General features: G+C 39.8%; 2 protein-coding genes across 2 annotated transcripts; both read right to left on the reverse strand.

Moving 5' to 3' along the window:
- Nucleotides 1-95: 95 nt before the first annotated feature.
- On the reverse strand, nt 96-9,877 carry lipca (lipase, hepatic a). Its single transcript, XM_035154157.1, has 9 exons — nt 9,581-9,877; nt 7,096-7,274; nt 6,179-6,358; nt 5,965-6,082; nt 5,581-5,814; nt 3,699-3,941; nt 2,527-2,641; nt 1,886-2,104; nt 96-743 (listed from the first exon to the last, which is right to left on the reverse strand). Exons 1-9 carry the CDS (start codon nt 9,660-9,662, stop codon nt 626-628), a joined length of 1,488 nt encoding a protein of 495 aa, XP_035010048.1. The 5' UTR covers nt 9,663-9,877; the 3' UTR covers nt 96-625.
- A 2,568-nt stretch (nt 9,878-12,445) lies between these two features.
- aqp9b (aquaporin 9b) lies at nt 12,446-26,105 on the reverse strand. The gene is made up of 6 exons (XM_035164766.2): nt 25,693-26,105; nt 24,899-25,025; nt 21,434-21,571; nt 21,122-21,240; nt 20,146-20,363; nt 12,446-14,161 (listed from the first exon to the last, which is right to left on the reverse strand). Exons 1-6 carry the CDS (start codon nt 25,792-25,794, stop codon nt 13,999-14,001), a joined length of 867 nt encoding a protein of 288 aa, XP_035020657.1. The 5' UTR covers nt 25,795-26,105; the 3' UTR covers nt 12,446-13,998.
- Nucleotides 26,106-26,319: the final 214 nt, after the last annotated feature.

The following is a 26,319-nucleotide window of genomic DNA, read 5'->3' on the forward strand; positions in this document are numbered from 1 at the left end:
TCAGCTATCTCGCACATTCTGGTTCTGAATCCGTTTGTCAGTGTGTAAATAAGATCCACCTTCACAGATGAGGAGAAAAAGATCAAACCACCAGATAGAAAAGAAAAGAAAAGAAGTGTAGATTTATTGCTTTGCTTTGGATTTGAGTAACAATATATTCATATGAAGTTATTGGCAAGACTTGTGTTTGTTTTTAAATTATGAGATTGATCATTTTACATAGAACATTAGACGCTTTAAAAAAAATACATGTACACTCTTTGGAATGAAAGTCATCAAGAGGCCGTTGAACTTCTGACTCTGTTCACTGTCTGGTTAATATTTAAATTGGCAAAGGTTCAACTGTTGAAGACATTTGTTTGTGGACAGAGATGTAAATCTCAGCAGATCACAAGCTGTACTCTAAAAATTACATCATATACTCAAACATCATGCTCCTGTAAATTGTAAACACAGTTTACAAAAGTTGCTAGTGTGCTTTCTATCCTCAGTAACACTATGTGTAACATTAGTTTAGTGCCACATCTTTCAGAAAATAAAATTAGCAGAATGTCATCCTGTTGTGACCTGGTGGGACATTAGAGATCTTGAGTCAGTGGAACATATCGGACGAACCCACACAGATCTACTGGTTGAGCTTTCTTCTGCGCTGTCTTGGCTTCTCGTCTGTGCAGCGCACAAACACTTTATCTTGTGACAACTCGACATGCTGCTCGTTGTCTGTCATGGCACAGAAAGAGGTTCTGGAAAACAAAAGCAATGTTGACATGATTGGCTCCTGTGATTAGGGAACAATCCACTAGGGGGCGTTACAAGTCTTCAATAGTGTCGATGTGGAAGGTTTTTTACGTTTATACTGGAACATTTAATTATGCATTACATTAAATTATAATACTCAAGTATTAACAATCCTCTGAAAATAAAATAATTATGCTTGACTTCTCATGTGTCCTTCTATCCTACAGTGCAGTGTATTCACAGTACAGTTTTTAGATTTTTTTATTTTTATAATTTATTATTATTTTTATCATTATTAGAAACTATTTCTGTTATATTGTACCAATACATACATGTTATAGTAGTAATATAGTCTTTTATGTTCTAGCCCACATTTATTAAGTTGTAGGATTTTCAATTCAAAAACATGATCTCCATCTAAATGATTATGATACAATATGATTTATACTAAACAAGCATCCCCTCAAATTAGTTTCTAACTTTAAGTATTTGAAAATATACTCGTAATGTTGTTTGCATTTGGGTGTTTGTAATCCTTGTGAGTCGTCTGAATACTTGTTTGGTTACATACAAGTAAACTGGAAACGACCGTCCATACCACCACCGTTAGTCCAACAACCTGACAACATTGTGTAATAAAGCACGGTGTGTTGTATGTTATTGGAGGGTTGTGCGACATCTCTCTCTGCACTTTGCACAAAGAAGAAGCTGATGCCCTAAACTACCAGCAGGTTCAATTTAAAATGCTGTTTACGTCCTAATGTTACACTGTAAAATAACATAAAAACTTTTTCATCCCTTGTGAGCTTGCCATGACTTTTTATGTTAAGTCAACGATTCTGGATTTTTTGAGATGCAGCCAAAGTATTTCAAGGTCAAGTGACGACATATACATTCAGCATTCTGCATATATTTTAATCGCTGATGACAAATAATGTGGTGCAGTTTATTCAGAACACTAATTATTAGTTTACGGTCTTAATTTAAAATAACAATTTTATTTTCTAGCACACAGAGGTTAGTCAAGCATAAGTGCATAACTTTCATGTTTCTGTGTAGAGAAAAATAGGAATTTGTGCAATAAGATTTTAAGTTCCGTAATATACGTGACTTTTACTCGAGGACTTTTACGTGTAAGATGGAGTACCTCTTTTGCGTCTCGCCAGATTTGATGCTGATCTTTTTCACAGTCAGCAGCGGTTTTCCCTCCCGGCCGCCCCAGGGCATGATGGTCTGCACCCGGCTCCACACGTTCTTCCACAGGGCCGGTTTCTCCCAGTGCAATCTGAGCAGCATCAGATCACCCAAGTCTCGGTCCAGGGTGATCAGGAAGGTGTACGTCTTATTTCCCGTGATCTTTTCAGTGCTTTGGTGGAAAGTGAAGAGAGAAAGAGATGTTTATAGCAGAGAGCATCCTGCAAAAGGCCGTCACGTTTCTTTACAACAAAGCAAAGACCCTCTGTTGTGACAGAAGTCTGCAGCAGAGCAGCACTTGAGATTTCCTCTGCTCACACTCTTTGATACACAGAACACGAGGGATCACACACTTGTTAGTGAATAGTGTCTCAAGTAAATAATTCACTCCATCGTCCCCATTTACAGTTCTCTTTCATGCAGGGGCTCGAGTTGTTTCCATGTGTGTCAGCTGTTCCCCTCAACTTGCTTTCTTTTTTTTCCACTACGGCGTTGAGAGCCCAGCTGCATATTGCATGTATCAGAGGGTTCAGGGTTCACTGAGCATCGATGTGATGCAATGTAAGCCCGATGGGAGGTCGGTACGGTACTCACAAGGAGATGAGGAGGTTTCCACTCTCCTCCTGCGTTCCGGTGAGGGAGATGGTGAGAGCGGGCTCCATCTTCTCCATATGGTTGACAAACTGGATCCTGAACTGGTAATGATAGACTTCAGAGGACAAATAGAAGCAGAGGAGGAGGAGGAGGAGATGAAGACAAGTCATCCAGCACAATGTGTACTTTCTGTCAGATTACAACTGGTGATAATGTGAGACTGTGAGTCAATTCCATTTTGATGATTAGTAATAATTGATGCATTATCCATCCAAATGTCATATCTCATCATATTATAATGCAAATAGAGTCCCTTTGAATTGATATACCCTTTTAAATACTTGTGCTATAAACAACAATGCCAAATATGATGTATATTTATGTGGCTTCTTTTCAAATTGTAATCTATGTCTTGTTTTCCCTCTTTTTATCTCTGTTCCCCAAAGGAGAAGTACCCAGACCTGTAACTTAAGTAAAATTAGCAACATTAAAGAGTAGAAGTAATCTATTACAGGTAAAGATCATATTTTGTGAAGCTGGTAAAAGTGGGGCTCATTTTACTGACTTAGTGTATGAACTGACCCAAGGATCAACAAACTATTATCTTAACCTACAACACATTAATATATATTAACTTAATAACTTAAGTTTTCAAATTGGTGATGCAAAAGTATAAAGCAGCAGAAAATAGATATGGCCACTAACAAATAAGGTCAATTTAAGTATCTCAAATTTAAGTAGTGGAATATTAACAAATATTATGCAACTCAACCCATTTCCATGAAATTTTGTGGAGGGGTGATGCATGACCCAAGGAAGAATCCATTCAATTTGAGTCCAGACCCGGCTGACAGGGTGGCTCCAGATCTTTTTTTTCCACTTTCTTTGCAGGGTTTTTCTCAACATTTTCAATGATTTCTCATAAAGGAATTGTGCTTCTTGTTAAATCAGGCATGTTATTTATAAATCATATAAATGATCAAATGAGTGTTGGCATTTGGTGTAGATCCAAAGAAATATCCGCATCCAGTGAATTTAAAAATGGTTTCATGAGGGGACTGTTGGGCCTTGATTTTTCAAGACAGACATGCAGAACTGTTTGGAGATTAGAGATCTGTATAGAAATGTATCTTGAGGCGGTTTGGTTGAGATCACGAGGAAGAACCACATACGTTTGTAAGGCATCCGAGGGCGTGTCTTCAGGTAGAGCCTCTTCTGTCTTGCACTGGGAACCTTCTTGATACCGTAGCCCAGTGTGTTGCAGCGATTCTTCCGACAGTCCAGACACGCACCGTGGTCGAAAGCGCTCTTATTGGTGCAGCTGTAGGCCGTGCTCTGCTTGTCTTTGTTCTGCAGGGAGTCAATGAATAGATGGACGGAGCGTTCATGAGCACATTTCACTGTCTGCTCGAAACCTTTGGGAGGAAACAAACATATGGTGGAGGTTTATAAAAGAGTTTTTGAAAACAGCCTTTGACAGATCAATTCCACACCAAATGCTGACATTGATCAGACTGTCCCTCCGTCATGGCTCCTAAAAGAGTCTCATTAAGTGTGACACTGTTCTGCTCTTTTCTCCTGTAGCCTGGAGGCAGCTCAGCTCGGAGCGATGGACGGAGCGGAGGAGGCCACATGTTGCTAATTAGCTCCCGGGGATGACAGACGCTTTAATGTGGCTGTCACTGTCACACATGATGTGAATGGGTTTTGGATTGTGAAGCACCATAAATCCCACAGCCGCTTAGAGGAAATTAAATGCATCTGCTTCGACGCTGCACTAGAAACTGTCAACAAGCAAAAGATGAACCGGTGCCCAAGATATGGCTTCTAAAGCAGGGTTTTGAGGTGACAAGAGCTATTAAGACAAAAAAAAATATTATGACAGAGCAGAGGAGGAGGCAAACCAGAGAGTTAGGCTGCACAACACATTGCTCAGATGCAGGAAAGCGGAATGGTCTGACTCCTGAAAGAAAAAATAACTCCCTTCAATCTCACAAAAAAATCCTCCAACAAAGCGCAAAATAAACAAGAATAATGGACGAAAAAGAGTCCACTCCTGTACTGAAGGTTATTTAAAGGGATAGTTCACCCAAAAACGAAAATGCACTCATCATCTACTCGGCACTATGCCGATGGAGGGGTAGGTGACGTTTTTGAGTTGGCTCCGGAGGAGGAGGATCACAGCAGACATTTAGGATAAAAACATGGTGTAAATTACCTCGTTTAGAGTGGAATTTGAATGTAGGGGCGTACGGACCCTTGAATGCCACCACAGGAGCAGTATGAAGGCATGTTGTGTTTTGTTCTCTTGTTTTTTTCGCGTTTGAATAAGGACTCACCATTTACTTCAATTGTATTGGATTTGGCTGCAACACTGTTTGCCCCTGAAACTCAAAAAGTGTTTTGTGGACTCAAACACTTCACCCACCCCTCCATCGGCATAGTGGTGACTAGACAATGACAGCATTTTCAGTTTTGGGTGAACTATCTCTTTAAAGCGAGGACCCTGACGGTGGCTGACAATGTAGATAAGTCAGGAACCTTTTGAGTTTTCTTCATGGTTCCCAGAGGTTGAGTTGTGATGTTTTTGGTGCCTGTGGAAGCTTCCTTACGCCACCAGTTGGGTAAAACGTTTTTCATACAAGAAATATCAAAATCCACATGGGTAGAATATCATGAAATGAATTCCTGAAACTTACTGAGCACATTCATTCTCCCCAGAGGATGGACTCCTCAAATGATTTATTCAGCTTTAGTGCAAAGGTGGCACTTTGAAGCTGGTCTTTTAATGCATCACCATGATACCAGGGAAACCCAATGAGTGGATTGTCATAATCTTTTGGCATGTTCATGGTTCCCAGAGGATAAACATTTTGTAAATATCCTAGCTTTTTCTCTGACCTTACTTTTAAAATTGTCACCATTACTGCAATGACTAGAGCAGGATGTTTTTTTCTGTGTGACATCTTGGTTCTATGTGGTTTAATACACATTCCCCAGACGACATATACTACATATATTTTCTAAGGTGTCCCAGTGTGTTCTTTATCGTACCCATAAGCCCGTACTGGGTTATGTGCTCGTAAATGCTTTGCAGGTCGCATCCTGGTTGGAAGTCTCCTCCGTTAGGGTAAAAGTCATAATGGGCCACCGCTTGTTTGATGCCCACACTGAGGCCCATACGTTCCTGGGTGAAGGTGTGGATGGCGTCCACAAATTCAGCGTCATCTGGGGAGAGTCTGTCTGAGGGAGACATGCCTTCAAACAGTGGCCCTGCTGGATCCAGACCTGGAAAAACCAACAATATTCAACATGAAACACTGGTTTGTTTTAGAATACGGAATAAAAAAGTGCATTATCCTTTTGCAAATTAGGTTTTTGGCATGAAAGACGTAAGCTAGCGCAACACAACTGCATTCCTGCTCTGGAAAAACTCGCCAGTGATTCTTCCAATCTTGTCCGGACCGTCCAGGTAACTTCCTGCAAATCCAGAGATGTGAGCGCCAAGGCTGTAGCCAATCAAATGAGCTTTTCTTACTGGGTACTGGTACTCTTCCTGTATTGGACAGATATTTGACATAGTCTTGGCAACTGCACTACATTCATGTTGTTCAATAGTGTTTCTTCAGAATCAAACTGAAATCCCCCTGACCTGAAGTGAGTGCAGCAGGTGAGCTATGTCTTTTCCCACAGTGCGGGTGCTCTGGGCTGCAGTGGGGTAGTGCTGGTGAGCCAGGGACAACCAGTCGGTGATCACCACGTTGACGTCTTTCAGATTGGTCTTCAGGGCTGTGGCTAACCTGAGCACCCAGCTCTCCATCATCCCATCCAGCTGAGGGGAAACTGCTGCTTAGAGATGTGTGTCTTATCAAAGGGTTTCTACTCATTATAACATCCATCCGTTTGTCATCCACCACTCATCCACTCATCCATTATATATACCCCTCATCCATCCATCCATTATATACATCTCATCCATCCATACATCCATCCATTACATATACAACTCCTCTATCCATCTATTATATACCACTCATCCATCTATACCACTCATCCACCCATTATATATACCATTCATCCATCCATCCATTATATCTATCGCTCATCCATCCATCCATCTATTATATACCACTCATCCATTTATACCACTCACTCATCCAACCCATCCATCCATCAATCCCACTCATCCATCCATCCATCCATCCATCCATCCATCCATCCATCTAAAAAGTCACATTTTGGAATGAATCTCATTCAGTCAATTATTTGCAGGTATTTCAGAATATTTATGTGTATGTCATTATTTCAGTATTTTGAACATGTTCTCTCTCTTGTTGCCGAGCTCCACATTTTAAAAACAGTCCAGTGTCACTTCTCAGTGACTGAACCGTCAGTCGTGGAGATGAGGCCCACCGAGCTGTTTTTAGTGTATGCTCCTAATCTGAGAGCGCCCACCTCTGTTTGCAGAGGGGCTGAAGTGCAAGAGATTACTTCTACGCGGTGAGCTCCATGTTTTGTATGCAGTGGTTGAAGTCGGCGAAGCGTGAGGAGAGCGGGAGTTGACCTTACCGACCACCCGTGAGTGATGATGATGAGGGGATTACTGCTGTTGAAGCCACAGGAGGTGAGAGTGTGCAGCTGCAGAGGGTCCAGTGTGCAGGTGTCCTCACCTTCTAAAAACAGCCCGAAGAGCGAGCTGCTGACAAAAGGCTCCATCCCCTTCAGGACCGTGCTCCGCTCTGTGTCCACTGCAAGCACAGACGTTTTCTGGTTATTCTTCAGGTGTCTGAGGTTTTTAAAAAACAAACTCAAGACCTTTCAATTGAATTTTGTGTAATTGTCTCTTTATTTATTCATACATCTTAGATTGTTTTACAGATGTGTTGTTTTATTCTATTTTATTTATCTACTCAATAGTTTACTTACTTATTTACTCTCTCTGAATAATTTTCACTTTAATACCCAACTTTTTTTCTCTGGTTTTACTTATTCCTCTTTTAGTATTTTATCTGTCTCCTTTTCAAATCTCTTTTATCATTTCATTATTTTAACTTCATAATTTTCTCTCTTTTTACCTCTCTTTTTAGTCACTCTTTTTATTTAATTATCTCTCTATTTAAACACCTTACATTGTTTTACAGATATGTCCTCTTATTACATTTTATTTAATTATTAGATTATTTCTTTACCTTTGCTATTTGCTGACTTGAAATAGTTTTCACTATAATACCTCATGATTTTACTCTTACACTTTTATCCAGCGTTTTATGAAGTTTATGAATCGTTAGCCTTTTTCATTTCTTTTAGTATGTTATTATTATATTATATTATCATGTTATCTCTTGTGTTTCCTCGTTTGAAATAATTAGATTTATGATAATGTTTCCTCAGTTCCTATATGGTTAATATTGTCTTACTCTGTGCAGTGATGGGGTGGAGATTGGTCGGGGTATAATTTGTATTGGTTTTATTGGTTTTATTAAAGCCCTTTGAGTTGCATGGTTTGTATTAAAGTGCTTTGCAAATATTGACTGATGACAGATCGTGCTGAAATCTCACTTTGTTTGTCCATTCGAGAGCTAAGAAATGGTTTTAACTTGTGTATTGATCTGATTATCTGAGAGTAAATAGGGAGAAATCAAACAGTCATTTCCAATATAGGGTCACTAACACTAACTCAGAGGCACTTTGCTGTGTTCCCGGGTCATGCAGACCTCTTTGGCAGATTCACACACATATCACAAACAACTCCTCTCGTAAGTTCTTGAATAATCCCTCCTCTCTTAAAATGTTGAAACCGCTGCAGAAACCTCCCAAGTCTCACTCTCAAACATTATAGATCCTGCTCCAAAGAAATGTTCATTACATTTCCTTTATCGTTCGCCATCGATTTCTGTCCAGCATATTTATTATTCTCACATTTGAATTTTAATAAGACCAGAAACCCAGGGCTGATCAGTGACAGAGTTGTCACCGGATGAGCTCTGGTTGTTGAGATGAAGCCTATGAAAACATCTCAACTGTAAAAGTAATGACAGTAATTATCGCTCCATCATTCATCTTAAGTGTCTCCGTTAAATAAACGTCTCCTCCCTGTTATGACTGTTTATCCACATGAACATGGAGAGCACATGAAAACGGCCTGACTCATTATAAGTCATTATAGAGCATAAACACTCTAATTAAAAAAGTGCTCTTTATCAGTTGTGCTCTGTAACCACCACAGCACAGTGCCAAATGTAAAAAAATAAATGTTTGCAGGCTGTGACTGAAGAGCTGTTCTCAGCCTAAATCAGCATTTTTGCATTTTCATACATTTTTGAATGAAATTTTGGGGATAATTTAAATTTTTTTTAAAACAAAGTGTATCTGTAAGAAACTTAAAAGACAAAAACCTAAACACATCAGAGCTATAACCGTTCAGGCCCAAAAGATTTTCAGCAACTAGGTTTTTTCACAACAGAACGGATATGAAGAAATGTGGCTACAGCTTCTTACTCCCGCACAAAGCCTTGTGTCGTTAATGGATTCCAGTGTTGGATTTAAATTAAAATACTTCAAATAGATGTTAAAAACAAGATAAAACAGAAGAACCCAAAGTTAACATCCACTTACAACCAAACACCATTACATGTGATGGGATGAAATCTGGCTGTAAAAACCACGTTTTAAGAGGTCAAAGGCCCAATTTTCCAACTGCAGTTTGGCAACGTGTGTGAAAACTGCGTCACCAGGAGTTTATCATGAATGAATTCACTCATTATTTGCATCATTGTTAAGGAAAACTGATTAAAATGGCTACAATTATATTCAGGATGTGTTATATTCTTCCAGGTTTGTCTAATATTGAAATAAAATCAATAATCCAGATCCATCACCATGTGTAGCATAAAAGTATCCAAACTATCAGGGGTCCATCCGTCTCCTGTGTTGTCTGTTGATTTGTAGCTTTGATCCGTTAATTTGATATATTTTATATTTATTGATTAATCGATAAAAGAAGAAGCAATTGTCTTGAACACCCCTGTCTGGGATGATTTTAAACATCACTCACCTGCTCTGTTCCCTTTGATTTTCTTCCCTTCACTGATGTGATAGGTCAACAGCAAACAGCAGAGGATATTAAGCACAGACATGACGCCCCACAGACACTTCTCTACTTCCTTTGCACCACCGCTCCTCTCACAGGTGAGGAGCTCCGACTTAAACCTTTAGCTGGGGGAGAAATGCAGATAACGTAGAGTCTGAGATCTTTCTGTCTGTGGGAGAAGAGGCTGTTTCAGAGACGTCTCATCTCTGTCCTGCGTGCGGGAAACACATTGTACTGTACTGTACAGAGGGAGAGAGGACAGCAGCAGTGTTGGTTTATGGATCAGGAGGATTGGGTCTCGTCCTGATTGGCCGAGCTGTGTAGATCGAACACGTTGCGAAAGAGCAGAGTTATGAACGGGGAGGGGGGGTGGTACAATGTGCTGATAATGTCTGAGAGGTTGAAATGACCCTAGATCCTTCCGTCAGTACACGGCCCACTTACAAGTATTTTTATCTGAAACTGCCTTTACACATGAATTACAAAATCAATGATCCCTCAGTTAAAGGCTAAAATAAAGTCTGTGGACAAACATGAGTGAGTAAATCCACGATTGAAGATTTAGAAGTGGATCATTCTCATGTGGTAGGATTCAGTAAAATCAATGATTTGTGACTGGTTACATGTACTATCACCTTTACACTGGAGTGTTCTAAAGTATCAGCTTGTTTCAGGTTATATGGAGTGAGTAAGCACAGTACACACACGTGGTTAATGATCACACAGTGGTCACAGAGAGACTGAGATACTGAGACAAATCACAATCCACATCATTGTTTAAAACCAAAAAATCTATATTTGGTCTCTCTAAATTTGCTGATATTAAGTTACAAATAAATCTCTAATGAATATTAAAGACTAAAAGTTACAATTCTCAATGTTCTGGATATTTATTTTGTATGTCTTTCAATGTACAGAGGGTAAAATTCGAATAAAAGTGAATGTAGCTCAAAGAATGCTGGATGTTTAGATTAGGCATTTGTTTCCGACTTGTCACATCAAACTTTATAAGTCTATTATATTTTTGGTGTCATTGTCATGTCTTGTTTTTCTTATACAGTATTTCTTTCTGTTTTTAAATAAGCCAGGAGATTTCTCAGACTCAAACTCACATCAGTCCATATCGAAAATCACCATCATAAATATCACATTATTATTTCTGTTGAGTTTAAAGACTGATTTTTCCTCCTGGATGACGGTTGTGGTTTTTTACAACTATGAGGTGGACCAGTTATGTTCCACACTGTGTTTACACAATGCATTGAACTTTTGAACTATTGATGATATTGCGATAATTCTTGATAATGTTTAATTTCCCAGCCCTGATGCATATACACATTAATACTTGAACTGGCATTGGTGAATAACTATATTTTTATTATACGATGTATAAGCAAAAGACAGTAAATCAGCTCAGTATTTACACATATAAACACATGCAGACACATTGTTTTCATAGTTCAGGCTCAGGTTACATTTACCATGAACCGAACAACATTTCACACTGTAAACACACGACTTTCTGTAAAGACTCAATTCAGTTCAGCAGCCAAAGAGTTAAAGTCACAGTTTGTCTAATGTGTGATGACACATCTGCAGGTGAACAGTTCTGAAAAGCAAACATGAGGAACCTTTGCTTTTCCAAGTACTGTGTGTGTGTGTGTGTGTGTGTGTGTGTGTGTGTGTGTGTGTGTGTGTGTGTGTGTGTGTGTGTGTGTGTGTGTGTGTGTGTGTGTGTGTGTGTGTGTGTATGGTCAAACACAGTATTTTGATAGCCAGTGACTCATCTTAAGGAAAAATGCATACAAATACGACAGTGCTCTCAAACTAGAATACTATAAATCATGTCTAGAGGAAAACAGAATAAAGACAGAAAACTCGTAGCTCGTGTCATCCATCATTAATGTGAAGCAGATACTATTTAAGTCAAAGAAAGGATGCGCTCTGTGGGAAGAGCCCTGAAACCACTGAACTGTGAAAAGTTATGTAAGCTCTTCCACTTGTCTTCTTTTAAATTTTAATGTATCACTGCTTTAATCCCATTGATGATTCATGGCCGTGCATTGACCTACTGGGGTGACTCTGGACTTGACTGATATGACTGAAGATTTTATATGTAGAATCAATGCTTGACTATAACAACAAAGCTACATTTGGGGGATATATGTCAGTCAATTGGGGATGTCTCGTCCAGTTTAGGACAAAGCTTTTGCCTTTGGATTATAGGGTTAGGCAAATAGTGGTTAGGATTATGCTTAGTCTCCAGGAAATTAATGTTAAAGTCCCCAAAGGTGACCTAGGACATCATGAGAGTAAGACATCAACATCATTTAAAGAATCATTTGTCTTTCATATTCTTTCCAGATTCGAGTGTAAACTGAAAATAAAATCACTTTAATGATGGCTGTGTTCGATTCAAGTGTCCCGGTCAACTTTACAACGTGCCTCATGCACACTAGTCTACAAATGTGAGTTAATTTGAAATTTTATACTTGTGCTTTTCCTTTTGTGACAGATCAAACTGTCTTCTGTGAAAAGGCCTGATTTTCTCTTAGAACAATATTTCCTGACAATATTTTCCACAAAATCCATTCACTATCACTGGAGGTGATTTCAAAGTAATTCTGGCTTTGGACAAATACATGTCAAATGAGTATTTTCTAACAGGAAGAACAATCTGTTTATTAGTGATTATAATTTATTTTTACTTTTGACATTTAATTTGTATGAACAAAATGGGAGGGGTAGCTTTCCCATACTGTCACACTGATATATTTAGCTAAACTTCTGATTATTTGTAGTTTTTAGAAAATATACATAACAAGTGTGAACAAAACACAATTTTTATTCAATATATGATACACCTTAATAATAAGTCATAAAAGAAAATACAACATAGTGAAAAGGTTAAAATACTTCCTGTTTTGCTTCCTTCCTGAGAGAAGCACAAACAGAAAAGTGTCGGACAGGGAGAGAAAATAAGCAACATATAAAAAAGCAAGATTCAATCAAACAATCTTAAACATCTTTTCAAACATGCACATTGTAATGACTCTGACTCAAATGTAGGCCACATAAAGGGTTTGAAGTCAAATGGACACTCACATTAATTGACTTCTCTCACAACAGTTTCTCTTTCACAAAAGAAAAATAAACAAATTAAATACAAATCTATGTGATTGTCGAGTTGCCAAATAAGTGTTCACACTGTGCTGTTGCACAATATTCAACCCACTACAATATAATATCAAATATATAGATGCCTGTGTAATCGACAACATATATCCACACTAACATCAGAATACTATATATCTACATGCATCATATTGTCTGACAGTGGTGCTCACAGCATGTTATCCACTATTACAGGTTGGGCTATAAATCATACAGCCTGTTCACCTCATGATTGTCTTCACAATTTCACATTTCTCTGGTTCACAGGAAAGAAGCATTACAAATCACAAGTGCACAGTTAATACAGGAAGAAAACTGTGTTTTGACGACTCCATTTGACATGTGTAGCCTATATTGTTCCTTTTGTAATACTCGTAACGTCGTCCGTGAATTTTCAACGCTGATCTTCGAACCAGACCGACCCCATCTGAGGTTTTGATGTAAACAATTATAAACAGTGTTTGCAGTCTTGCATTGCCAGACTTAGCAGACACTTATCTTGTGTTGAGTTATGGCTCTTTGATATCAAGCGTCTTATAAATCTGTAATCCAGCAACATGATAAAGGATTGTGTGTCACAGCATTATGGAAATGACTGAAAACGTGAGCGACACCAGTGTAATCTTTTAAGGCTGGATTTTCTACATGCTGATAAAGCAATCAATCACTCCCTCTTTACGCACATGTAAAGGATGAAGAGAAACAGAAGAAAGAAATCACACATACTACATAACACACATTACTTTAACACTGGCTAAAAATAAAATGATTACATTCCCACATTAAATCAATTGTTTTCCTAAGTGCTACATGCTTTTAATGCCCCTGGTTGTCAGGTAGACAGTAGTATATAAAAAAGCTGTACAGAAGCTTGGCAAATATTTCTAACATGAGGAAATGATTCCCAGTTAGGAAAAAGGAGAAAATAAAGAATACTGTGTATACGATATAAAACAGAGGAAACTTAAAACATCAAGGAACTAAACATGACGTCTAATTAAAATATATTTTGTAAGCAAGTTCAATACTTTGATTAAAGAAACCCTCAAACCTATAAACAGCCGAGACCTCCTAGGAAAAGACTCCATTCATGCATATTATAGAAATGACTGACATCGTGGAGTCACATGCATGCCTTGTATTAAACAATCCACTGTGAATGTAAGGTAGAAATGTAAAAAAAACCTGTGATCTAGAGGAATTTTTTTTTAACTCATGGTTATCATTTCATATTTGTCCTGCATGTTGGTCTCCTCCAGTTTTTCCGGCTCTTGGTGGTGCAACTCAATGAAGAGAAAGTAAATGCCGGCTCCGACTGCTCCGCCAACCATGGGCCCAACCACAGGGATCCACCACCAGCAGCCTCCAGCTCTGCAGGGAGGACACATGCAAATAATTATGTCAAAATACAATTTAAAAATTTAGTTTTTTGTTTTTATTTAGACAAATGTCCTGCATGAATCAAACCTTTAAAATCGTCTTGTGCCTTAATATGGAATGCCACCACTGAGAATATAACAATATGTCCTTTAAATCTGAGTGTAAAGGATTAGATCCCAACATCTTGGGAAATCCACCTTTTGACTTTCTTGCTTTAGGATATATGAGATGAATGTTAGCACTCTCAGGTTTGCATGGTGGCTTAGTTTAGGACAAAGACAGGAAACTGTCCAGAGGTAATAAGATCCACTGATCTGCACCTCTTGAGTGCATTAATTATCCGCAAAATGTCAAACTACCCATTTATTTAAAGAGTATAGAAGACTTTGGCTGACACAAGGCATACGTGATGGTTTGGCTTTCACACTAATGTACTCAGTAGTGGATTTGTAGGGGGGTGAGGGGGGATGTCATCCTCTTTAAACCAAAATGGCCGTAAAGACCCTACCACCCATCCCCTCTCAGCCAGAGAGAGTGCTGTGTGTGCAGACAGAGAATTTGTGTGTGCAGGTGAACATCCTACAGTTAATGCTGCAAACTAAACTGTGGGATTTGCAGTATAGTTTAAAAAGTTGGAACCGAATGGTATCGAAAAGAACAGGAGGAAAGCGCTCTTTGTCTCGCTCTCCCTCTTAAATGCAAATGTTCTCTTCTCTGCTTCTGTTGGTGGTGTGACCATCATCGGTACCATCCCCCCTAACCTCATTTTCCAGACTTTGACCACTGTAATCTAATCAGTTAATCTTTGAGTCCATATGACAACTTTGAAGAAATTCCCTAAAGACATACTTCAGATATAGTGTTCAAGAGGCCAAAACAATTTTTGGGAGGCCACCACGACCTTGACCTTTAACCACCCAAATCTCTTCTGTCCATAAATTATCTGTGAGCCCAAGTAAACATTGTGCCAAATTTGAAAGGATTCTCTCGAGGCGTTCTTAACATTCACGAGGCAAGAACGATTTTGTGAGGTTCCAGTGACCTTGACCTTTGACAACCAAATTCTAATCAATTCAACTTTGAGTCCCAGTAAACGTTTGTACCAAATATGAAGAAATTCCCCGGAGGAGTTCTTGAGATATCACATTCACAAGGCAAAAAATGTGTTTTGTGAGGTCACTGTGACCTTGACCTTTGACCACCAAAATCAGTATGAGAAAATCAGCTCATCCTTAAGTCTGAGGAAATGTTTGTACCAAACTTGAAGAAAATCCTTTCAGGTGTTCTTGTGATATCTTGTTCACAAGAAAGAGAAGGATGGACGGATGGATAACCTGAAAATATAATGTCTCTGGCCACCAGCAGTCGACCCCAATATGATATTGTTAAATTGCTGCAGTTCTCTTTTATAATTAATAACATATACTGTCTAAATAATAGGTATATTTAGGTTTGTATCATCCTACCTGAGGTGAGTTATATATGCAGTTATCCCAGATTACAGTAAAGTCTTAAGGAGCTCTGTGTGTCACATCTACTGCATGTGTCCTCATTCTGGCTCTGGCTGACCTCAGACAGACTGTTTTACTTAGCCGGAGGGAGATTAGAATCGTGCTGGTCGATGTGGCTGGTCGGAGCCTTAACTGCAGGTGAAAGGGCTTCACTTAACAGAGCTGATGCGCAGGCTTGAGAGCAAACAAGCGTCTGAGCAGGTCATCTTGCTCTGTTGTAGGCATCCAGGAAGTAGACTACAGGAGGGAGGCGGCAGGATTATAGACTTTAATCTATGGCCACAGCTAAGATGAGCAGGCTGAGAGACAGTGGGTCACATTGATACCACGTGGACATTGTATGGAGCCAAGTGCCATCCTTCACACTCTGTTCTAAAAAGATCTGTGCATTTCTAGCTGCTATGTTTAAATCGTAAATGTAAAAGATTATACCAGATTTAGCACATACTTTATGCATGATATTACAGTTGGCACTGATGGTATCAAGAGCTTATATGTGCATTAAAGCAATATTGCTATATATTTTATGGGCATATGAGCCATCTGGTGATAGTTAAAGCTGTGGTTTATCAGAAACTACGTCTATGCCACAGTGAGCCGTTCGACTGCCTACAACCACTTAAGAAAACTCAAGAATTCATCCAGGACTTGTTCTGGCTGCAGTTGTAATTTAAGTGCTACCTCCTATTAAAGTCATTCACATGTATTCCTGTATTCTGTGTCCTTGCTGTGACTTCAAAACACATTAATTGTGCATTGTTAGTGCAAGTTTTGGCCAGATGTTGGCGAGAATTGGTGCAGCAAGGAAGCATGAACAATCTCAGGCCACCATAAACAATCCTTTTGAGTTGCTAATCCAGAGGGCATTCTCATCTGTTTGCAATCAACCCTGACACGTGTTCAATAAATCTTGTTCTTTATCAGAGAAACTGGCGCTGAATGTCAGCTCAAGCGCCAGCCCGAGTGTCGTCCTCCTTGTGTGAAGACCTACTTGGGTAAGGACAGCTAATTCACGTGTGGGAGTCCACCAAGCTAGTCCACCATCGTGAGCATACAAGTACGAAAGTAAGTAAAACTTAGTTATGTGCCTCCACTCCATACGTGTTGGCTGAAATAAACACAGTATTACTATGCCAGAAGGCAAAGGAATCTGGCTATGCGCCGGTCCTTGCAACGTTCCACCCACATGTGCCTACTTCCTTGATGGGTTGTGGAGATGCCAGTCTGCAGTTAATAAAGCCGAATTACTTCCTGCCTATGCTAACCAGCTGTCTCTTGAACTGCTGGTGCTGACTGAGACTTGGATCAAACCAGATAATACTGAGACCCTGTGATCTATGCTTCTCTGACCATGCTGTATTCATCTCCTGCTCATGCTGCTTGGCAACATAAGAAGGCCTTCTACCTAACCCAATTCTTGTTACAGGCCATGGGTATGTCCAGCCTCAACTATTGCAATGCCCTTCTGGTCGGCCTTCCTTCAGGCACAGTGAAACCCTTACAGACTGTCTAGAACAGTGGTTCTCAACTGGTCTGGCTTCGGGACCCACCATCACCCCTTAATGACAAGCCACGACCCGAATCGGGGAACATTTTCAACTTCTCAAATTTATTTAATGAAAAGATGGTGCAGTTTGAACCTGAGATAGTTCAGAATATCACAGTATGCCAACACAAAAAAACAAGTTTAATGATAAACCAAAACGACCAGCAGGTGGCGATGCTAGAGAGGGAAATATTCCCTTTTACACCCAATTAGCTGCATTTTACTTAAAAACCAAAAAGTGCATCTTAAGGACACAAAGTAATACAACATATACATGAACCAACTACTGAAATTATGTAGCTTTAGCTGAGAATACTTTGCGGGTGTTCTTCTATGCTGTGAAATGGCGGTTGTCTATTAGCATTACAAGGCATTAACGCCAAATACTGTTAAGGAGTGTGAATAGAAGGCACTCCCTGCATAAAAAATCCCCTTCAAAATAAAAGCACAAGATTTTTTGCCCAGGCAAATATTATAACACTCATTCTTGCCAGAAGTGGCTTTTGAGTACTTCAAGCTTTTGAGTACTTCAAGCTTTGTACTGAAAACGGGTCCGCGACCCAACCAGTTGAGAATCACTGGTCTAGAATGTGGAGTCTTCAATCAGCAAAAAACCTCCACTGTTCTCAATGGTGGAACAAGCTATAAAAGCCATCAAGTAGGGACGTAATTCTCTACCTTTAATAATCTCTCAGAGACTCATCTCTTCAGAGAGTGCCTCCTCTCCTAACACCCTCACTAGCACGTACTGTGCACTTCTCACCTGCTCTTAGAACAGATTTAGCCCTTACTACATTACTTAGTTCAATGTGTCTGTACTATACTGTACTGAAGCTTTAGACAGGCAACACGTGTGTAAAAGAGGCTTTGATTTGCTGAGTAAAGCAGAAAAACCATGGCCTAAAATAAAAGTATCGCTGACACAAAAAGTGAATATTTTCAGCTGGAATTTTGCTGGATCAGATGCCAGTAAGGCTAAAGAAATTAGGCTACTCAGAGCTAACATCGAACCAAAAAGGCTGCAATCTCTGAGGCTGTGCTTCTGTGAAATTGACAACACAGACTTTGTCTGGGAATGTGGGTGAAAAGCACAAGAAACACTGCAAAAATCTAAAAACATGGTCTTGAAGAAGGGAAGGCCACAGTGTCTCACTGGCAGAGTACATAGGTTATCAACGCAATGCAGAGGTGCCAGGGTGGATGAGATGTAACCTGGGTTTTGAGGAAAGAGCCTCTGACTTGGCACAAATAAACAAATAAACTTCATCACTTCGTAACCAGAAGCATCTGTTTCAACCAGGTTTCCACTTTCAAGGAAGCTTTCACCATTTGTGAAAATGAAAAGCCTCAAATCAAGATGCTGCAAAAAATGATTGAAGAACAATATTTTAGCATTGCACAGTTAATAGAGGGATAAAACAAGTTTGCTTATCTAGCCTATATATGTTTTTAGAGGTATCCTGTATAAGTATGGCATTTAAAATGTTCTGTTGTGAGCCACTGAGTTTATGTAACCGAGAGTGACAGCTTTGTTTGCACTCTTGACAAAGTCCAACGTGAAAGTGAGACAGGGTCTGCTCTTTTGTCTGCAACGTGCAGACAGTATCTCAAATGAAGCAATTTGTTTACATTAGAGTGGCAGCTTTTTTAAGTGACGCTATCGCTTTTTGATTTTATTTAAAGTTATCATCTGTAACATTCAGAAACGTGTTATTAATGACAGCGGTGGCCATGAAGGGAACTATAGTCAGCATCCTATTGCTGGTACTCATGTGTGTGCTTGCACTCTATAGGAGGATATAAGAGAGGATCCTATGCATCGGCTCAAACAGTGATCTGACATATACCACGTTGATTGTGACTGGTTGCCATAGACACAATATAGGCTAATTATGCTGCATCAATTCATTCTCGTTGTATGATGCATTGATTTATATGACACGTTAGCATGAGCTAGCTAGCCAACTTTATCAGTCGCTCTAGCTTTTACTGAGAGCAGTGTCAGCACAGCTAAATTTGCAAGATGATAACTTTAACAGTTAAGATGTGTTGCCACATTTCATTATTTACATAATAATGCTACACAAATGAACGCGTACAGACATAGGCTCAGTCCATATCCATATACTAATGTTGAGCATAAATAGGCCCTAACAGTGCTGCCTGATAAAGTAATTGATACAAACAAAGTACTGCTCCATAGGGGTCAAAACCTCAACCAAGTTTCTAGATGGTTAAAGATGGTAAATTCATTTCTGTCCAAAATGAAAAACTCAAATTATGGTTTTAAAGAGCTTAAAAGCTATATTTAGATAGTTGTATATTCATATAAGAATAATATTCTATCCTTTAAAGTCTAATCAATATATGATACATTTTGAGCATAAATACAATCGGAACAACTATGAAGACTAGGGGAGAATGAAAGGATCAAAGCGAGAAAGCAGAACACACCATTGTGCCATTTCAATAATGAAGCGCTGAATATTTCATATTTATGTGCATGGAATCTCTCCCTGTTCACTTAAATCCCAGAGCCCTTTTTCAAAATGCAGTGAATACATGCATGGTCTTTGAAATATTCATTCTGTTTGTCAGGAGAACAGAGATGGAGCTACAAACGCTTCATGTGGGAAAAGAAAGTGCAGCCACTTGATTAAACTTCGAGTTTCTTACATCACACATCGACAGTGTCTCAGGAACTGGTGAGAGTATAAGAGCAGCAATAGTTAATGGACCAGTGACTTTCTCAGTGAAGCAGCATGGAAAAAACGTTTCTTTTATTTTTCTTTCTGATAATAATCCCAACATAGCTCTGGATATAAAAAATGTAGGGTTTATAATCACACATTTTAAACACTGTACTTTAAAAATGATATCAGGAACCTTTTTGTCACTGCATCATCATTGCAAATTACCTGAACACATCCATGCCCCAGCCGGCCACAGCCGTGAAGAACCGTGGGCCGAGGTCTCGGGCTGGGTTGATGGGATAGCCGGAGTTCAGTCCCATGGCCACTCCGATGCCCAGGATGGCCAAGCCGATGCACAGAGGCTCCATGCCTTTTGGGGCACCAATGTTCTTCTTGTCAGTGATGGCCAGGATGCACAGGACCAGAGCGGCAGTTGCGATGACCTTAAAAACAAAAGCATCAGGATATTAGCATGAAAACACCTCTGCCCTGTTATTTGGTCTAAGCCTATTATGAGGCTTCCCCTTTACCCTGGTTTCTGTCTGGATAAAGCAGTGTTTCTATATAGCTCCATAAAAAAATCACTCCTGGGTGAGATGACTGTTACTCTTAGAGATAATTATTAATGTTTCTAATGGTGTAGCTGCTTTGTTTACATCGGTAATGCTTGTAAACATGCAGAAATAATGGCTTTTCAAAAATATAATCACTTGGGAAACTTATAACACAAACTTAATGTACCTAAAATGTATATTATCAACAAAAAAAGAAAGAGAAACAACAGATTAGACCTTTAATATCCTCACTGCCTTCATTAATACACTAACTGACATGTACACTCATGCAGATGGTGGTTATTCTCAGCATCGGAGCAGAATTGTTCATACATCAGCAAACAACTGTGTCCATTTATGCTTAGATTCATTCATGAATGCACAAAATGCACGCTCACATCGTAGACTGTATATAGGCTCACATGCATCTCTGTACGCTCCAGTGACTTCCACATACAAAGAATCAGGATGGAAAAATTCTGCCATCCCACTGACATCAATAATTCTGCAAAAAGGGGTAAAAACGCTCCAATGCTGAATATAAGATTCAAAACGAGAAAAGAAAAATACTCTCATGTCGTCAGGCAGTTTGTTTAAAGTGTATAAATTGTATAAATATAAAATAAAAACAAGTCTTAAGCCCCTACCTGATCCACAAACCCATTTAGGATGGAGAGATGTTTGGCAGGATAAGATGCAAAGATGTTGGCTGTGGCATTGGCACCAGTAACAAGTAATTCTCCGTCGCTAAAGTCCATCAAAGCATCTGAGGAAAAGAACATACAAGAAAAATAAACAATTGTTTATTCCTTTTATTACTAAAAAGCTTTTTTTTGTGTTAACAAATCATTAAAAAAAACCAGTATTCAAATATTGGGTAAATTCATAAGCAGGTTTACTAGATTATCTGGATCCTGACCTGGATATCCTGCTTTGTGAGACAGTTCATTCACACCTACCATAGTACAACCCATAGACGGCACAGGAGCCAGCGAAAGCACCCAGGAACTGAGCCACCAGGTACACAGGGAACTTCTTCAGTGGCAGCTTCCCCAGGATCACCATGGCCAGAGAGACTGCAGGGTTCACGTGGCCTCCTACAACAATGCGAGGAAACAGATGGACACAAGTAACAAAAAGCTTGACCTACACCATCTTGTCATGCACGCAGTGGTCCTCAACAAGACCCCCAGATGTGTTCAATGATGTCAATAGAGCTGCTGATTCTTGATTAACTGAATCAGTTGACAAAGAAAAAAAGTTGAAACATCTGTGTCCAAGCTCATTCGAATTACTTAGCCAAGTTTTTTTTTTTTACAGTCAATATAAGTGGAGTTCAGTGGATTACACACTCAGTTCAAACCCTCAGATGTTCATTCAGTCAAACATCTCCATGAATTTCAAGACAAAGGGCACTGGGTTTTTGGGCCTGTTTTCCTATATTCTACATTGTCTTAAAGAGGCGTGTGTGGACACATTCCAGCCAATTGTTTCTGGGCGGGGGTGGTAGTGTGGGGTCATTTATTTAACACTCTGGGATCTTGGCTTTGACCTCACTGTGGTCACACCACTGGGGGTATCAGCCATGCGCCCATTGTTAATCTCCCTGTCCTGTTCACAAACACCGTCCACGACAACCAGCCAGACCTGCCTATCTGAATTGCATCTGACATAATCTGCTTGAATCTGCTTAAGGCACACGTAGACTGCAGGTCATTAGAGTGACCATGATGTGTCACACTTACGGAACACTGTCATCTAAAATCTGAGACTACAAAGTGAAAACAATTGTGTTTTCTTCTCCTATGGGGCCATCCTGCCAGGCGAGCCTAGAAAGCCAGGCTTGTCACACCTGACCCCCCTCCTCTCCAGAGACCCATGCCCCAGTAAAGCTCATTAGTCCAATACCTATGATCATCTTCAGAGATGTCGTTGGACAGAAGCTTCCCACTGAGCTGTGGACCCCGGGGCTGAATGGCCCAGTCATGCAGCAAAAGCTCTCCATATATTACCCTCCGTGTCCTCAGGCTTTTTCTACTATTCCTCTGAAGCTTTACAACTCCTCTCATTAAACATCTCGCACAAGTTCCATTGGAACGTGGGTCAGAATAAAAGACCAAAACGTGACAAACAACAACAAAAGCATGTGACGGTTGTTTCCTTCAAACTCATATTCCTCATGAATCATTTTCTAGTCTCAAAGACAAACCACATTAGCCCCTCAATCATCTGATGCACTAAAACATATACAGAAAGAACCATGCCATCATGGAACTGATTAGTTAAAATCTGATGCGTCTTATTTGCCATCTTTCTTTTATGAGAAGATCAACATCATTCTCATATTTGTCTGTTAAATATATGGTTATAAAGTTAGCTTACCTCAGCTTTAAGAAAACTGAAGGAAAAGGCTAACCTGTCCAGAGGTGACACTTGGGCAGTAAAACAATACCAATAGTTATCGTAATATAATTTTCATCAAAAGCATTATTTCAAAGGTTCAATATACATCTGTATAATGCTTATTCATTGTGCAAGCAAAGTGAGGAGGTAAAACACATATTTCATCGACCTCAGATTTGTAAAAATGTTTTGCTGTTTATCAAGTGTTTGTCTCTGCTCACTCAAGAGTTTAAAACCACCACCTTCGCTCAGGAGCAAAAATCCTTCTTCAAATTTAACCGAAAAAATAACGTTACCTTTATTGTGATAAGGATCAACATCAACTGATATGACAATCTTTTTTAAATATCATTTTTGGCCACATCATCCAGCTATCTACCCATCCAAGATCTGAAGTGCTGAAACAACAATTTGGCATTTTTATCTGCTGTACTATTTCTTGCCTGGGACCAGTAACATTTGCATTTATTGCAGTTGCCTAGTAGCTGCCCAAAGGAAAGAAAAAGTCTGACACACCACCCTCGTAAAACAGTCGATTTTACACTTTGGTTTGTGCACAGATAAAAAAGAAAATACATAAAATGTTAATTAGTGAGCTAAATGTGCTGGTGGGTGGATTTTGTTGCCGTGAAACCACAAGGTAGCAGTTGCCCCATGTTCCCAAATATCAAACTATACCTTCCAGCAGGTATTATACAATCATACATCCCAACATTTAAACGATATCATCTGTCTGTTTCCGATGATTATTTCCCCGTCCCAAATATGAAGGAAATGACCATAAAGACAACTTGTGGAGTCCGTACAATGTAACTCTTGTCGGCTGAATCCCTCAATTACTGTTTAATGGACAGACAACATGAGAAGCACTGTGACATTCAACAACTCTTCCCCTCGTATCCATATCACTGCTGGCAAACTGCAGCAGGCTCTTCTTACCATAATCCTGGAGGAATGCCGCAGATAAAGTCCCATTTGGATACAATATCTCCACACAAGCACACACACACACACACACACACACACACACACACACACACACACACACACACACACACACACACACACACACACACACACACACACACACACACAGACAGACAGACAGACAGACAGACAGACAGACACACACACACACACACACACACACCAACCACTCTTATACTACAAATCAATCAATTCAATAATAGCTATAAATTGTTTACTCTTCAATAAAAAACTAAATTTTCCCATTAGTATCAGTGATTCTTGCCTTCAGCACCATAATGCTCCCCATTATGTAACATTGTTTGTCCATAACAGAGGTCTACGCTGCTCTTCACAGGCCATTACTTTATCTAGATGAGTAAGCTAATGCAATGATGCCAATGACCCGAAATAAAAATCTGCATGATACTTTTCTTTTCTGCTGATTTTTTTTATTCCAGAAGATGGCAAAAATAACAGTGACACGGAGTAACCTGGACAGAAGGGATGTTGTGCTGTACGAGCACAGAGAGAGCCAGACGTCCACGACCAAAGATCGCATCTCCGACACAGACGCACACTGACCTCTGTTATCAGCATGTGTCTGCAGCGAATTCCTGCTGCCTGAAATATTAAATGACTGTGAGCTGTGCTTGTTTTTCTTTCACTCAGAACCAGGGAGCGCTGTGGAAACTACTGAACTGACCAGAAGCCAACTTACCAACAAAATAGCACTAGTGTCTAAAAGTTTGCAGACAGAGCTGCAGTAATTAGTCTATTATTTGTGTGTGGAATAAACAGAAAATGAATGAGCAACAGTTTTAATGGTCTTTTTTTCTGTCAAGCAAAAATATCAAACATCCTTATAGCTTCTTTATTACTCTGTATTCTATTCATTATAAGTGTGAACTAAACGTGTGTTGGGTTTAATGATGTGTGGTCTGACAGAAAAAGGCATTTTTCAAATTTTATTTCAATGCTTGAATGACAATGAAACGTATAGACAGTTGCCTCTGAACTAAGATGTGGATATTTTGTGATCACTTGACTGTTACCTGACACTCCTCCTGCCATGAAGACGGCCATCATGACTCCCAGAGTGAAGCCTATGTGGATGGTCAAGGGCTCCCCGAGAGCCCCTTTACTGAGCACCGCCTGGGCCACTGAACCACATCCAAAGAGCTGGGACACAGACAAAAAGAAAAAGAAAAAAAAAACACAAAGGATTGAGGAGGAAAGAGCCATTGTTTTTAATTATTCCAATTATACCCACCATTAACACTAGCCCTCTTGTCCAGCAACAGCCTCTGACTGCCACAGACAATTTGTCCAACTTGAAAAATAATTAATCCCCCCATTTATTAGGTAAAAAGGAAGAAGCAATTTAGAGATGAGAGCAGTCATCCAAGAGTAAAAAGGGCTGCATCCCTCCTCTGATGTGGCAGGTGGGGATCATGGAAACCCAATAACTGTGAAACAGAGACATCTCTCACAAGAAAACAGAGGAAAAAAACAAAGACACTGCTCTGAGGATTATTTTTGCTTACTCTTATTCCTCTAATGAGCTCAACTGAGAGGAAATGACTTAATGCATTTACAACAACCCAGTTCTGGTTTAACAGTTCACTTTTGGATGAGGAGTAAAGACGAGTCACATCTTGTTATGATTTCCTGCAGCTCTCTGACATGTGAGCCCATCAAAGAGAGACTTATTTCTGCTAATAGAGACATATGAGAGACAGCAGTCGGAGCCCCCGGGAGACCCGGTTTGACACCTTATTAGCATAGTGGTTCCCAGCCTCAGAGCGGCGGTGGGAGCTGGGTGACAGGTGCAGAGGGAGGTACTCACTATCAGGACAAATATCCCCAGAAACTCCGCCAGGAACTCCTTGAAGATGTCCTTCCTCAGGCCAAACCTCTCCCTCAGCCTCCTCTTGTTCTCGCTATCCATTGTTGTTGTTGTTGTTGTTGTTGTTGTTGTTGTTGTTGTCTGGATCTCCTTGATGTTCTTCCTCCGACCAGAACAAACAGCTAACCTCTACTCTCTCTGGGTGACAGTCGGTTGCCGCCTCCCTGCTCGGCAGCGCGTTAAGCTCTCTGCGACCGTTTCCCTCTCTAACCGCCAGGGGTCCACTTTCCATCACATATTCAGAGGACCACAGCTGCTGTAACGTGTTTGTTTCAAATCTGCTTATTGTTTCTTCTTTATTTAGGAGAAGGCCCATGTGATGACATAAAAGAGGAGTCTTCTGTGACATCAAAGATTTGCCGTGAATGTATCAAAGAAGCCTTCTCCATTTAGGAGAGCTGGATTCCAAGACACACCCACAACTCCAGCTTGATCCTGTAGAACAAACTCTAGGTCCTCAGCACCAGAGATTTCAGACTCAGAATCAAGACACAGAATTGCCTCCTCATTTTCCTCCTCAGTTTCCTCATCCAGCATCTTTATGAACATGTCAACCGTAAGTCAGAA

Source organism: Hippoglossus stenolepis, chromosome 1 (assembly GCF_022539355.2).
Source record: "Hippoglossus stenolepis isolate QCI-W04-F060 chromosome 1, HSTE1.2, whole genome shotgun sequence".
In the NCBI taxonomy this organism is placed as follows: domain Eukaryota; kingdom Metazoa; phylum Chordata; class Actinopteri; order Pleuronectiformes; family Pleuronectidae; genus Hippoglossus; species Hippoglossus stenolepis.